Genomic DNA, 15,126 nt, shown 5'->3' on the forward strand with positions numbered 1-15,126 from the left:
AAGTCACATTGATGTTAGCATCTCCCACACGCGGCCCTGCGATGAGGTGGCGACTTGTCCAGGGTGTACCCTGCCTTCCGCCCGATTGTAGCTGAGATAGGCGCCAGCGCCCCCCGCGACCCCGAAAGGGAATAAGCGGTAGAAAATGGATGGATGGATCTCCTACACGCAGTTTTACAGATCCTCTGCTGCCTGTGTCCTTCCGTGTCAGTGCGAAGCTGTGTTGCGCTTTCAAAATTAAATCACATGAGTTAAAGATTTGGAAAATAAATATTTTCTCCTCAGTGTAATAATTTTTGGGTGCGACAAATGCGTCTCTCTTCAATGTTGAGTGGACATGTCTGCTCTTCCCCCCACGTTAGTGACCTGCGCCTCTGGTGAAAAAACAGTATCATTGAATCATTTACAGTATTTTCAACCGCTTGTCCCACTCGCGGTAAACCCCATTAAACAATTGATTTTTTCTTTTGGTTTCAGACATACTTAACAAGTTACATCAGTTACATTTGCACAAATGAACATGTCCAAACAGGAGTATGAAGAAGCCATGCTCATATTTAGTCCTACATAACACACAATGATATTTTAATTTGAGATTTTACAGCATGTAATTCTTTGCAATGGTCCTCCTAGAAGCAGTTTCTCTTCGTTATTATTGCAGAGGAACATCTTGTAGCTGATGCATTGTATATGTTTTGCCCTTTCAACCTTGGTTTCAGCACCTTTGGGCATGGCTGCAATCAACCATGACTGGCATGTACCTGCCCCCATATTTCCTTTTTAACAATAACTCTGGTGTGGAATTTTTTTTCAATTGTCAATCAATCAATCAAAGTTTATTTATACAGCCCTTAATCACAAGTGTCTCAAAGGGCTGCACAAGCCACAACAACATCCTCGGCTCAGATCCCACATCAGGGCAAGAAAACAAATTCTACCAGTGGGCACAATGAGAAATCTTGGAAGGGACCACAGATGTGTCTCATACTCTTGATGTTACCCTTCTCTCTGGTCAGGTTCTCGGACATCTGTGAGATTTGAAGGCCAGAAACTGCTCTGCGGTCTCTGATTGGTTAAACGATGTGTTGTCAGAACTGAACCGCATTCATAAACCATCAAAGAAATGAGCAATCACACCCAAAGTCACGTTCTTGGTTTTGCTTATCATGCAATAGAATCTGAGCATACACATCAAAAACGTCCATACACAACTTTGGTTTTCATTATACTTTGTTATGGCTGCTGGTCTTATCACTTGGACCTGTACCTTGTCTTTGCAAAATGCACATAAATGACAAACAACATGAATAAATAAGTATTTCACATCGGTTTTACAGTTAATGAATAGTCTTGATCTTCAAGGCTGTTAAAGAGCACCAGGGACTGCACATTTAAAGTGGCAGAGTGCAAGCCGCCCTTGTAGCGCTCTTATCGTAAGAAAATTCCATATCTGCCATCAAGGTGTCAGTGCAAGACCAGGCTCCCTATAAAACTGCGTAAGACAGCCAGGAAGCACCATTTTAGCCTTGATGGTTTGGCTTAACTCACGTAGCAATGCGGTGTGTTCAGGTGCACGCAGATAACACGGACTTTCAGGCTATCTAAAAAATCACAGACTGAGTCACTAATGTGTGTTCAATCGTACTAAACTGAATGAAAATGTAATATTTACCTAAAACTGTATTGTGCTAAAACTGGGGCATATGAAAACTGTTTGAAAATTTTTAATTTCTACATTTTAACCATTGTACAAGTGTAAAAAGAAGGTAACATTTTTATTTCCCATAAACAGAAACATGTTCCCTGAAAATTTGGTGCAGGCTTGTTTTCAACAGGTAAGCATACATAAAAGTGTGAATGTGATTAATGTCACATAAAGCTAATGTTTATATCATTGCTAATATGTTTCGGTTTCACTCTAGTACAAGACCAAGCGCAAAGAGTTGGAGCCATCCAAAGTTTCGTACACGTACACGCACACGCCGACTCCTCCCCTCGTGACAACTTTCATGGATGCCATGGAGGTTGGTATGTCCATCATGCCACAGATATAATTTGAGCAACGGGGGCGGTTTTGATGCCCTGCAGTTTTTACTATCCCAAAACAATGTTACACTCTATTAAATGGAGACAAGTCAAGCACTAGGACCAGGTGGAAAACAACCATTCAAGCTGCAGACTTATTTTATGTGGGGCGGTATAGCTCGGTTGGTAGAGTGGCCGTGCCAGCAACTTGAGGGTTGCAGGTTCGATTCCCGCTTCTGCCATCCTAGTCACTGCCGTTGTGTCCTTGGGCAAGACACTTTACCCACGTGCTCCCAGCGCCACCCACACTGGTTTAAATGTAATTTAGATATTGGGTTTCACTATGTAAAGCGCTTTGAGTCACTAGAGAAAAGCGCTATATAAATATAATTCACTTCACTTCACTTTCCTTTAGACTGCCCTCAAGCTCATCGATTTGTGTTTCGTGCTAACGTGTGATTCCTAATAATTTAGGAAGGGAGTTTTTTGCTGTCCGCTACACATGCATTAAATTAGTCAGATTTCTTAAATAGTTTGGCTCTAAAGAACCCATGGAAACAGCTCAATCTGATCATGTTTTTTAGAAACCGGACTAACACACCTGGATTATGTTAAGGAATCCAGATCTCTTGAGTGGGTCTTTTCTTTCGGATTTAAAACTGCCTCCCCCTATCCGCAGAGCCTTCTGATTAAATTCCGAGACATGTGAAAGTTTTGTTAGCATGATTCTTCGTCCGAAAATTCCTTCGAAACAACTCTCTCCCTCCTGAAAGTCTTTCTTTCTGCATCAGGTTCGAGACATTCTTTGCGCAATTTAAGATGTTTAAGATGTAAGATCTTTTTTTTTTATACTGCCTGCTATTTCACATCAGTATAGCCATTAGAGACGTTATGTTTGTAATCTGTTTCAATATTAGTCCGCGTTTTTCTTCTAATGTAAGTTGTTCACATGTTGACAGTTTGTTCTGTCTGGGTCATGTGACGGAGTATGAGAATAAAATGGTACTTCATGAGTATGAAATTGTAACATTACAAGACCGAAGTCCTAATACAGCACAAAAAAGTTTGTATGAGAATAATGTTATATATTATAAGAAGGGTGTAATTTTGCAAGAATTAAACGGTAAGGATACAAGACTATAGTAATATAGCATGATAAAAGTCAAACATCCATGGAAATAAAACAAAGTCAGAATCTTGCTCATAAAAGTTTGTAATTTTACAAGATTGACAATAATAACATTACACAAATAGTGGAATGTTGCATGATGAAACGTTGTCATTTTTTGAGAATGGATTTGTACCATTCCAAGAATTAGAAAGTGCATCGTACATGTATGAGAATAAAGTTGTAACATTACAAGAGCATAAGAGAATAAAATAAAAGTTGTAAAATTTCTTGATATTTTTTTACAGTAACAAAAGTCATAATATTAGGATAATTCAGTCGAAATAGTAAAAACCCCAAAACCAGTGAGGTTTGCACATTGTGTAAATGGTAAATAAAGACAGAACACAATGTTTTTCAAATCCCTTTTGAACTATATTAAATTAAATAGACTGCAAAGACAAGATATTTAATGTTCAAACTGAAAAAAAATATTTTTTGCAAATATTAGCTTATTTAGAATTTGACGCCAGCAACATTTTCCGAAAAAGCTGGCACAAGTGGCAAAAAAGACTGAGAAAGTTGAGGAGTGCTTAGCAAACACTTTTTTAGAAAATCCCACAGGTGAACAGGCTAATTGGGTACAGGTGGGGGCCATGATTGGGTAAAAAAGCAGTTTCCGTATAAAATGCTCAGTCATTCACAAACAAGGATGGGGTGAGGGTCACCACTTTGTGAACAAATGGGTGAGCAAATTGTCGAACAGTTTAAGAACAACATTTCTCAACGAGGAAATGCAAGGAATTTCGGGATTTTACCATCTAAGGTCTGCAATATAATCAAAAGGTTCAGAGAATCTGGAGAAATCACTGCACGTAACATTGATTGCCTGTGACCTTGGATCCCTCAGGCGGTATTGCATCAAAAAGTGACATCGGTGTGTAAAGGATATCACCACATGGTCTCAAGAACACTTCAGAAAAACACTGTCAATAACTACAGTTTGTCGCTACATCTGTAAGTGCAAGTTATACTCTACTATGTAAAGCAAAAGCCATTTCTCAACAACACCCAGAAATACCGCCGGCTTCGCTGCTCATCTAAGATGGACTGATGCAAAGTGGAAAAGTGTTCTGTGGTCTGACGAGTCCACATTTCCAAATTGTTTTTGGAAAATGTGGACGTTGTGTCCTCCGGAACAAAGAGGAAAAGAACCATCTGGATTGTTCTCGGCGCCAAGTTCAAAAGCCAGCATCTGTGATGGTATGGGGTTGTATTATTCTAGTCATATTCTATTCTATTCTATTCTATTACTAATACACCTCCATACCATCACAGAGCTGTATTAGTAATACAGTATTAGTGCCCAAGGCATGGGTAACTTACACATCAGTGAAGGCACCATTAATGCTGAAAGGTACGTACATACAGGTTTTAGAGCAACATATGTTGCCATCCAACTAACGTTATCATCGACGCCCCTGCCTATTTCAGCAAGACAATGCCAATCCACGTGTTACAATAGCGTGGCTTCATAGTAAAAGAGTGTGGGTACAAGCCTGTAGTCCAAGCCTGTAGTCCATACCTGTCTCCTATTGAAAATGTGTGGCGCATTATGAAGCCTAAAATACAACAACAGAGACCCCAAACTGTTGAACAAATTAAACTGTACATCACGCAAGAATGGGAAATAATTTCACCTGAAAAGCTTAAAAATTGGTCTCCTCATTTCCCAAACGTTTACTGAGTGTTAAATTCAAAGGTAATGAATATTTGCAAAAATAAATTTAAGTTCTCAGTTCGAACAATAAATATCTTATCTTTGCAGTATGTTCAATTGAATATGAGTTGTAAAGGATTTGCAAATCATTGTATTCTGTTTTTAATTAACAAATTACACAAGGTCACTGGTTTTGGGTTTTGTACTAAAAAAAAGTCACAATTGTGCGAGAATGAATTATAATAATAATAATAATAATAATGGATTAGATTTTTATCACACTTTTCTATTATTAGATACTCAAAGCGCTCACAGAGAAGTAAGAACCCATCATTCATTCACACCTGGTGGTGGTAAGCTACATCTGTAGCCACAGCTGCCCTGGGGTAGACTGATGGAAGCGTGGCTGCCAGTTTGTGCCTACGGCCCCTCCCACCACCTATTATTCATTCATCATTCATTCACCAGTGTGAGCGGCACCGGGGGCAAGGATGATGTTTCCTGCCCAAGGACACAACGGCAGCGATTTGGATGTCAAGAGGCGGGGAGCGAACCTGCAACCCCCAGGTTTCTGGCATGGCCGCTCTACTCACTACGCCATGCCGCCCCTTTAACAATGCTGTACCAAAAAAGTGTTAAAGTGTGCAAAAAAAATGTACAACAAAGTTTTATTTTACATTAATAAAATATATTTTTACGACAGCGACATCCTCGCGTTGCGATGAACAGCAGTCGACTAAACGACTGCAGTTTACTGTCTAACAATGTCAACTCCACAGATGTAAAGTCTTACATGATAGTGTGGTGTCTATTGTGTCAATTTGAAGAAATACTGTAAGTGCTAATTGCTGGCTTGTCGCTAAATTATTTTTCCGTTGCCGTCAGAACATCACCAAGGAGTACAAAATCATCGGCACGTACTCGGATGGAATCAACGTCTTGGGCCTCATCGTGTTTTGCGTCGCTTTTGGCCTCGTCATTGGGAAGATGGGCGAAAAAGGACGTATCCTTCTGGAGTTCTTCGACGCCCTCAACGACGCAACAATGAAACTGGTGCACATCATTATGTGGTAGGCTACCTTGTTAAGTTGTCTCTATATCATATCTTTTTTTTTTTTTTGATATGTTGAAATATTGTAAATATAAAGAAAAATTTAACAATAAAATCCTAGAATCTTAATATTGTGCAACCTTATGAAAATTAAGTATTTTTTCAAATCTACATATTTTGAGACTATAACTATGAAATTTGGTTAAAAAAATGGTTTTATGAGAATGAAAGCGTAACAATACTCTTAGTATTGTGCACAATTAAAGTGGCTGTTTGCAACTTGCTCAAAGTACAAGAAGAAGAACACCACCAGCTAGCGTATGTTACCATTAGTGGTTTAACAGAACATATATTTTTAAAGTGTCTATACTTTTTACAATGACTAATTCTATTGGATAAAAATTTCTCATCAGTCAAAGGAATTTGTTTGCTGTTAATGCTTGTCACTCACCACATACACTCAAGGAGCGCGTGCACATACTGTAGACAAATGATGTCCAAGTGAAGAATCTAACCATTTTAAGTGTTGTTGTTATGATAGAATATAAATTCAATGAACCCAAAGCTAATGCACGTGAACTGCCATGCCAAGCCTCACGCTTTGAGTGTGAGAGTCACGCAATTCAACCCATTCTTACGCTACACTTGACCTTTCTCCCGCTTAGATTTCCCCTTTTACTACTCTATTTTTATTTTTTATAATGGTACACTTTTTTCCTCCCATCTTGCCGTACTTCGAGCCACTCTGATGACTGCAATAACTAATCCCAGACCAATCCATGAATCTAGCCAACCACGGAATGCACCACGCTTTGTAAACCAATCAGAAGCTACGTAAGGCGGGTCTTGGCGTCTTTATCTTTTACACACACCTCAAAGAAGTGTTGTGAACTTGGCGACTTTCCCGCTAAATCGAGTGACTAACCAACTACTCTTAGTGACTTTCTCTCTGAAAAGTGACTTTTTGGGATGTTTCGGAGACAAGAAAGCACATAACACTCTAATGTCATAAACGTACAAGTGGCGCTGCTGTGAGCCTTTGCTTACAGCTGTCTACCGTATGTTTGCTCTTAGACAGCTTCTACTTTTAAGTGCGATGACAATGAAGTTCCATTCAATTCAAGTCAGAACAGAGAGGAGACGCATACCCACTCTGTGCAAACCTGCCACTGTTTCTGAGATGTACTGTAAATCCATCCATCCATCATCCATCCATCATCTTCCGCTTATCCGAGGTCGGGTCGCGGGGGCAACAGCCTAAGCAGGGAAACCCAGACTTCCCTCTCCCCAGCCACTTCGTCTAGCTCTTCCCGGGGGATCCCGAGGCGTTCCCAGGCCAGCCGGGAGACATAGTCTTCCCAACGTGTCCTGGGTCTTCCCCGTGGCCTCCTACCGGTTGGACGTGCCCTAAACACCTCCCTAGGGAGGCGTTGGGGCGGCATCCTGACCAGATGCCCGAACCACCTCATCTGGCTCCTCTCGATGTGGAGGAGCAGCGGCTTTACTTTGAGTCCCTCCCGGATGGCAGAGCTTCTCACCCTATCTCTAAGGGAGAGCCCCGCCACACGGCGGAGGAAACTCATTTCGGCCGCTTGTACCCGTGATCTTATCCTTTCGGTCATGACCCAAAGCTCATGACCATAGGTGAGGATGGGAACGTAGATCGACCGGTAAATTGAGAGCTTTGCCTTCCGGCTCAGCTCCTTCTTCACCACAACGGATCGGTACAACATCCGCATTACTGAAGACGCCGCACCGATCCGCCTGTCGATCTCACGATCCACTCTTCCCTCACTCGTGAACAAGACTCCTAGGTACTTGAACTCCTCCACTTGGGGCAGGGTCTCCTCCCCAACCCGGAGATGGCACTCCACCCTTTTCCGGGCGAGAACCATGGACTCGGACTTGGAGGTGCTGATTCTCATTCCGGTCGCTTCACACTCGGCTGCGAACCGATCCAGCGGGAGCTGAAGATCCCGGTCAGATGAAGCCATCAGGACCACATCATCTGCAAAAAGCAGAGACCTAATCCTGCGGTTACCAAACCGGAACCCCTCAACGCCTTGACTGCGCCTAGAAATTCTGTCCATAAAAGTTATGAACAGAATCGGTGACAAAGGACAGCCTTGGCGGAGTCCAACCCTCACTGGAAATGTGTTCGACTTACTGCCGGCAATGCGAACCAAGCTCTGGCACTGATCGTACAGGGAACGGACCGCCACAATAAGACAGTCCGATACCCCATACTCTCTGAGCACTCCCCACAGGACTTCCCGAGGGACACGGTCGAATGCCTTCTCCAAGTCCACAAAGCACATGTAGACTGGTTGGGCAAACTCCCATGCACCCTCAAGAACCCTGCCGAGAGTATAGAGCTGGTCCACAGTTCCACGACCAGGACGAAAACCACACTGTTCCTCCTGAATCCGAGGTTCGACTATCCGACGTAGCCTCCTCTCTAGTACACCTGAATAAACCTTACCGGGAAGGCTGAGGAGTGTGATCCCACGATAGTTGGAACACACCCTCCGGTCCCCCTTCTTAAAGAGAGGAACCACCACCCCGGATTGCCAATCCAGAGGTACCGCCCCCGATGTCCACGCGATGCTGCAAAGTCTTGTCAACCAAGACAGCCCCACAGCATCCAGAGTACTGTAAATCTAAATGTTTCATTACTGCCACCCTTCAAACAAAAACAAACATATCGTTCATGTAAATGAGCCAGTCAGTAAATTTGGTTTGTTTGTGAATATAATAGGGGTGTGGGAAAAAATCGATTCAAATACGAATCGAATCGTTTACGTTGTGCGATTTAGAATCGATTCTCATTTAAAAAAAAATGATTTTTAAATTTTTTATTAATTTTTTTTTTTTTTTTTTTATCAATCCCACAAACCACTACACAGCAATACCATAACAATGCAATCCATTTCCAAAACCAAACCTGACCCAGCAACACTCAGAACTGCAGTAAACAGTAAAATTGAGAGGAGACACAAACACAACACAGAACAAACCAAAAGTAATGAAACAAAAATGTATATTATCAACAACAGTATCAATATTAGTTATAATTTCAGTATAGCAGTGTTTAAAAATCCCTCATTGACATTATCATTAGACATTTATAAAAATAATAAAAAAGAATAATAGTGTCACAGTGGCTTATACTTGCATCGCATCTCATAAGCTTGACAACACACTGTGTCCAATGTTTTCACAAAGATAAAATAAGTCATATTTTTGGTTCGTTTAATTGTTAAAACAAATTTACATGATTGCAATCAGTTGATAAAACATTGTCCTTTACAATTCTAAAAGCTTTTTTTTTTTTTAAATCTACTACTCTGCTAGCATGTCAGCAGACTGGGGTAGATCTTGCTGACATCCTATGTATTAATGAATACAGAATCATTTTGAATCGGAAAAATATCGTTTTTGAATCGAGAATCGAATCGAATTGAAAAAAATCGATATATTATCGAATCGTGACCCCAAGAATCGATATTGAATCGAATCGTGGGACACCCAAAGATTCACAGCTCTAGAATATAATATACCCTTGGTCTTTTGATCAAATGTGATACTCTTAACATTTAACAATGTAGAACAAAGAAAATACAACTAACCTAGGAATAAACAAATTTACAGCTATAATGATAATTAGCATTTTTTTTATTATTCACTTTTTGTCTCCCACTACATTGTTTTTCTCCCCTACAGCGTTCGTTGTAATCAATTATGCAAATGAGGCAATGATATCATCCAGCAACTTCTAGCCACTTTTATGACAAGTCAATATCTACTTTCCTTACTGAGGAGTTAGCAACACTGGACAGTGAGGACGGAGATGTAGAGAAAAACAAAATTTTGAACACATGTAGAGGATGAGACAGAAGAGCCAGCAGAGAAAACAGTGGAGATGATTTACATTTGGGGACGGTGTGGCTCAGGAGGGCTCCTGGTTCTATCCCCAACTACTACCAACTTCGTCACGTCCGTTGTGTCCTCAAGCAAGACAATTCACCCTTGCTCCTGATGGGTCGTGGTTAGGGCCTTGCATGCCAGCTCCCGCCATTAGTGTGTGAATGTGTGTGTGTGAATGGGTGAATGTGGAAATAGTGTCAAAGCGCGTTGAGTACCTTGAAGGTAGAAAAGCGCTATAGAAGTATAGCCCATTTACATTCCTAATTTCTGAATAATAAAGACTAGCATTAGGAGGCCACAGTGCAGGGAGAGCTGCCAGAGGTCTTACGTATAAATCAACGTTAAAACAGTCCAAATCAGTATTAAAAAAACATCATGCCACTTAAGTCTCACTGTTGTCTTTTTTTTGAAAGTCTGGCATGGGAAAGCATGTGTTACACATGGGCGTAGTTACATCATGACGTGCTGAAAGCTTTAAGAGGGCAGGACATACAGTGATGCTTAAAACACATTGGAAAGTTAGAGCCTTCTGGGCAGCCGCATGGCAGTTGCAAACAGCTCCTTAAACTCGTTTTATTGCACAAAAAAGTTGTTTCAGAATAATAATGTTGTCATTAAATCACTAAAACAAATATAGAATCTTCACAATCAAATTGGATTCGAGAAGAATCCAATGTTAAAGTTGTATTATTGCACATCAATTGATGTAATTTTTCATCAATAATAGTGGAATGTAAAGTGGAATATAATGAATCTCATTTGTATGTTGTGTCATGTTGTGTCAAATATGCAGTCAACGGGTTTTGCAAATGAAGCGCTAACCCTATTGTTTGTTCTCCAGCTACATGCCGATTGGGATCCTGTTCCTAATAGCCGCCAAGATCATTGAGGTGGAAGACTGGGAGATCTTCCGCAAGATGGGACTTTATATGGTGACGGTGCTGAGCGGGTAATATGTCCCCAGGATTTATGCTGAACATTTATTTATGTGTCCAATTGTCCCCCCCAAGGTATTTGAAAACTGCTCAAGCTGCAAATGCACCAGCGGAAACTAACATCATAGCGGTAAATCTAAGAAAGTGTGCGATCAGGACGGGTCAAGGGTTGCTGTAAAGGAAGGTGACAATGCTAATCTCACACTAAATGGAGTTACACGCAAATAAACTTGTAGAACTACAGAAAAATTGGATTTTGCGAGAATGAAATCTTAAAGATTGGGTGATGTTGTCATAACAAGACTATTTTTCTTCCCAAAGAATAAAGCTGTAATGGTACGTAAGTTTTTCTCGTAACATGATGACTCCTTTTTTTATGATAATAAAAAGGTCACTGTATAAGTGTTTTTAGCAACTTTGTAACATTGAGCAAAAATAAGTTTTGCTTTTACTGCTTTGTAGTTTTTTTATGAATAAGGCATACTTTTACAAACTTTTGTAAAGAAATAGTCCTGGTGTTAAAACCATGACTATTTTGTTGTCATGTTGAAAAATCTGTTGGACATTTACAAGAACATGTCTCCCTTACTTTAAAACATTGTTTCTCAACCATTGTTGGGTCACAAGCGGCCCCTAGACCACTGCGGTCTATATGGGTTGTAGCAGTACTCAGTTGTAATATATCCTCTGGGCATTCAATCAATCGCAACCGGACTGTACAATTTGTCTTAGAAGATTTTTCGCCTCTCATCCAAGAAGGCTTTATCAATTTATAGACTTAAATTGGTCAAATCTAGTCTCAGATTTAGATTAGTCAAATATACCGTATTTCCTTGAATTACCGCAGGGCATATAGTATGCGCCTGCCTTGAATTACTGCAGGGTCAAACTCGCTTCCCAAAATAATTAGCGCATGCTTAGTATTACCGCCTGGTCAAACTCAAGCCGTCACGATTGACACTTCCCCTGTCATCATTTTCAAAATGGAGGAGGCTGATTTCAATACCGGTAATTTGAAATCGCATAAAGGGAAGAAGATTAAGAGCTATTCAGGAGGATTTAAGGTCCAATCTTACATCACACTCAAATTTTTACTGCATACGTTTTTTTTAAGTGCCGAAATGAGAAGAGGTTTTAAAATAATTAGCGCATGCTTACTTTTACCTCATGCCTTTGGTAACCGCAGGAGTGAGAAGAAGTTTTAAATTAATTAGCGCCCCGGGGGCAATTCAAGGAAATACGGTAGTCTCAGACTTAGATTGGTCGGATTTAGTCTCAGATTTAGATTATTCCAATCTAGTCTCAGATTTAGATTGGTCAGATCTAGTCTTAGACTTAGATTGGTCGGATCTAGTTTCAGATTTAGATTAGTCAGATTTAGTCCCAGACTTACATTGGTCAGATTTAGTCTCGGATTTAGATTAGTCAGATTTAGTCTCAGACTTAGATTGGTCGGATCTAGTTTTAGGCTTAGTGGTCAGATCTAGTCTTGGATTTAGATTGGTCAGATGTAGTCTTATGCGTAATTGGTCAAATCTAGACTCAGACTTAGATTAGTCAGATCTAGTTTTAGGCTTGGATTAGTCGGATCTAGTCTCAGACTTAAATTAGTCAGATCTAGTCTCAGACTTAGTGGTAAAATATAGTCATAGACCTAGATTGGCTAGATCTAGTCTTAGATTGGTCAAATCTAGTCTCAGATTTAGATTGGCCAGATGTAGTCTTAGATTGGTTAAATCTAGTCCCAGATTTAGATTGGTCAGATCTAGTTTTAGACTTATATTGGTTGGATCTGGTCTCAGACTTAGATTGGTCACATCTAGTCTCAGGCTTAGATGAGTCAGATCTAGTCACAGACTTTGATTGGTCAGATATAGTCCTAGACTTAGATTGATCGGATCTAGTCTCAGACTTAGATTTGGCCATATCTAATCTTGGACTTAGATTGGTCGGATTTAGTCTCGGACTTAAATGAGTCAGATCCAGTCTCAGACTGATATTAGTCACATCTAGTCTTAGACTTAGAACGCGTAACCAATATATATATTAATATGAATAATTCCAATAAAACAAATAAATAAGTCATACAATATTCAAATAACCCCCTTGGACCCTTCTTTAAAAAGTGTTTGGACCACACCGCGGTTTGTTCCTCCCATGTTTCTTTTTCATCCGCATTCGAGGAAGCAGCCAAATTTGACAGAGCAGCGGCCCATATCGATATTCTTTTAGGGCGCTCCGAATTCCTAGCTATGGCCCTGCCTATTCTTGTGAAAAAACAACTGTTGAGATGCAAAACAGAACATGATCGTGACAAAAATGTCTTTAAAAAAAAACTGAATAGTCCAGTTGCGATCGATTGAATGCCTTCAGAATACAATTGCTGTCTTGCGTTTTATGTCATGTCCGCTTTGCTTTGTCGTGGTGTAATTCATATGGTGGTCAACAAGCTTGAGCGTAGCGTAAAATCAAGTAAGAAATGCGTTTATAAATGAAATGTTTGAGCTGAAAATACAACATTGCTTTGCTGTGCCAAGTGCTCAAATCGAGAGATAGGACATATCTTTAAATAGAGTCTCGACAGAAATGGTCAGAAAAAAGAATAAAATCAGGGAATTTAAGAAAGTGAGTCGAGAGAAACGGGTCTCAAAAATATCACTTTTGTTATCTTGTGGAATATAGTCAGAACATGCTAATGTTTGCAACGATAAACATAGTCGAAGGGTTGTTTGAGCTTTGATTTGTTTGAGAAACTTTCTGTGATGCAATTTTGTTTATTCTCTCCAATATTAGTAGTGTTTGATAGCAGAACTAATTGTAAAGAAAGGACAAGAAATCACATTAGTTTGTGTTGTTTTAAATTATGTTGTAGTTGCTATGCCTAAATAAAAGTATGTTAACCTGGTTGTGTAAATAAACCAGGGGTGGGCAAACGTTTAGGCTCAAGGGCCATATGGCATATGATGGATTTCAAAGTATATAATCTCTTTTGGAACTAAGCTTAGACTTCTTAAATATGAGCTATTTAATTATAATACATATTTTTTGGCGTGGCTCAGATGCTAGAGCGCCGTGCCAGCAACCTGAGGGTTGCACGTTCGAGTCCAGCTTCTGCAATCCTAATCATGGCCGTTGTGCCGTGGGCAAGACATTTTATACACTTTGCTCCCTGTAGCACTGACACTAGTGTATGAATGTGCAGGACTCATTCCAAAAAGAGATTCTTAATCTCAATAGCACCGTGCTAGTGATATAAAGGATAAAAACATTTTTTTTTAAAAAGAACATCAAAGAAACATAAAAATGGTATTGAAGGGTTAACACTTACATTCTGTTTTAGTAGTATCAGAGTTGTTGATCACCTTTTTTTTGCCAATGTGTCAAAGTCTAGTATCGGTTCTGTTTTCAAAACCGATCTTTGCCCAATTCTGTTCTAATATATGGCGGGCCAAATTAAAAAGACCAACGACTCAAATGTGGCCCACGGGCCATAGTTTGTCAATCCCTGAATAAACTAACGTCATGTTAAATCTTATTAGTAAATATTGTGATTGTTGGGCCAATTTATTGTGGATTTTCTTTGCAGAAACTAAAAGCTTAGTTGTCGGGCAGGAAAGCAAAGCGCTTTAATTCACAGTGTAGCGTTTTGGGTGATATCAGTTAGCATTAAGAAAATATCCTTGATATTGAAATATCTGTGATATTTGTGTGTGTGCGCTGTGCCTTTAAGTGATGGTGACGTTGTGTGTGAGTGGGGAATGTGAACGGGCTTGTGAAAAAGTTGAACAGAGTGTGTCAGCGTGAGTTGCGGCTAACAACAGCAGTATGTGTATTGTTGGGACTACTAACAAGCTACCACTTGTTGATAAAGCGACTGAGCGTGCATCCTCGTCTGTTTCACTCTTCTCTAAGTCACTCTTCTCTAATGCGGGGCATTACGTTGGTGTCAGAAGTGCTCCAGTTTCAACGTTCTGCCCGACCGTATTGTTAGACTGAGCTGGAGAGTGGGCGAGTGACATGTCTGATGCTACTTGTGTCGCTTGTGTCGCTGCAAGGCGGCACCCATGAACTTGTGTGAGATGGCACTGAGGAAGCTAAAGTTTTGCGGAAAAGGAAGCTAGGAAGCTTATGAAAAACATTTGGAGCTTGTGGATAATAAAGCAGGCTGGACCGAGCAGGTGAAGCCATAGAGTTGGCTTTGTCACTGACGGAAGAAGCTGTCACCTGTTTGCTCCTGCTGAAGCCGTATGAGAGACTTGATTACAGTGCCCTGGTGGCTGCACTGCAGAAGCGTTTTGGGGAGTTTCACTTTAGAGATTCTCTGCACTGAGATTTTAAGCATCGTGACAGACTGCCGGGT

At 40.3% G+C, this 15,126-nt stretch overlaps 1 protein-coding gene across 1 annotated transcript in view; it reads left to right on the forward strand.

Annotated features, from left to right (window-relative positions):
• The window catches only part of slc1a1 (solute carrier family 1 member 1), a 56,252-nt gene that overhangs the window by 21,761 nt on the left and 19,365 nt on the right, over nucleotides 1-15,126 (forward strand). The window contains exons 5-8 of the mRNA XM_061913859.1: nucleotides 1,793-1,835; nucleotides 1,923-2,024; nucleotides 5,739-5,923; nucleotides 10,673-10,780. Coding sequence (XP_061769843.1) covers nucleotides 1,793-1,835; nucleotides 1,923-2,024; nucleotides 5,739-5,923; nucleotides 10,673-10,780 — 438 coding nt within the window. The remainder of the gene's footprint in view (nucleotides 1-1,792; nucleotides 1,836-1,922; nucleotides 2,025-5,738; nucleotides 5,924-10,672; nucleotides 10,781-15,126) is intronic.

The sequence above is a fragment of the Nerophis ophidion genome, linkage group LG10 (genome assembly GCF_033978795.1).
Source record: "Nerophis ophidion isolate RoL-2023_Sa linkage group LG10, RoL_Noph_v1.0, whole genome shotgun sequence".
In the NCBI taxonomy this organism is placed as follows: domain Eukaryota; kingdom Metazoa; phylum Chordata; class Actinopteri; order Syngnathiformes; family Syngnathidae; genus Nerophis; species Nerophis ophidion.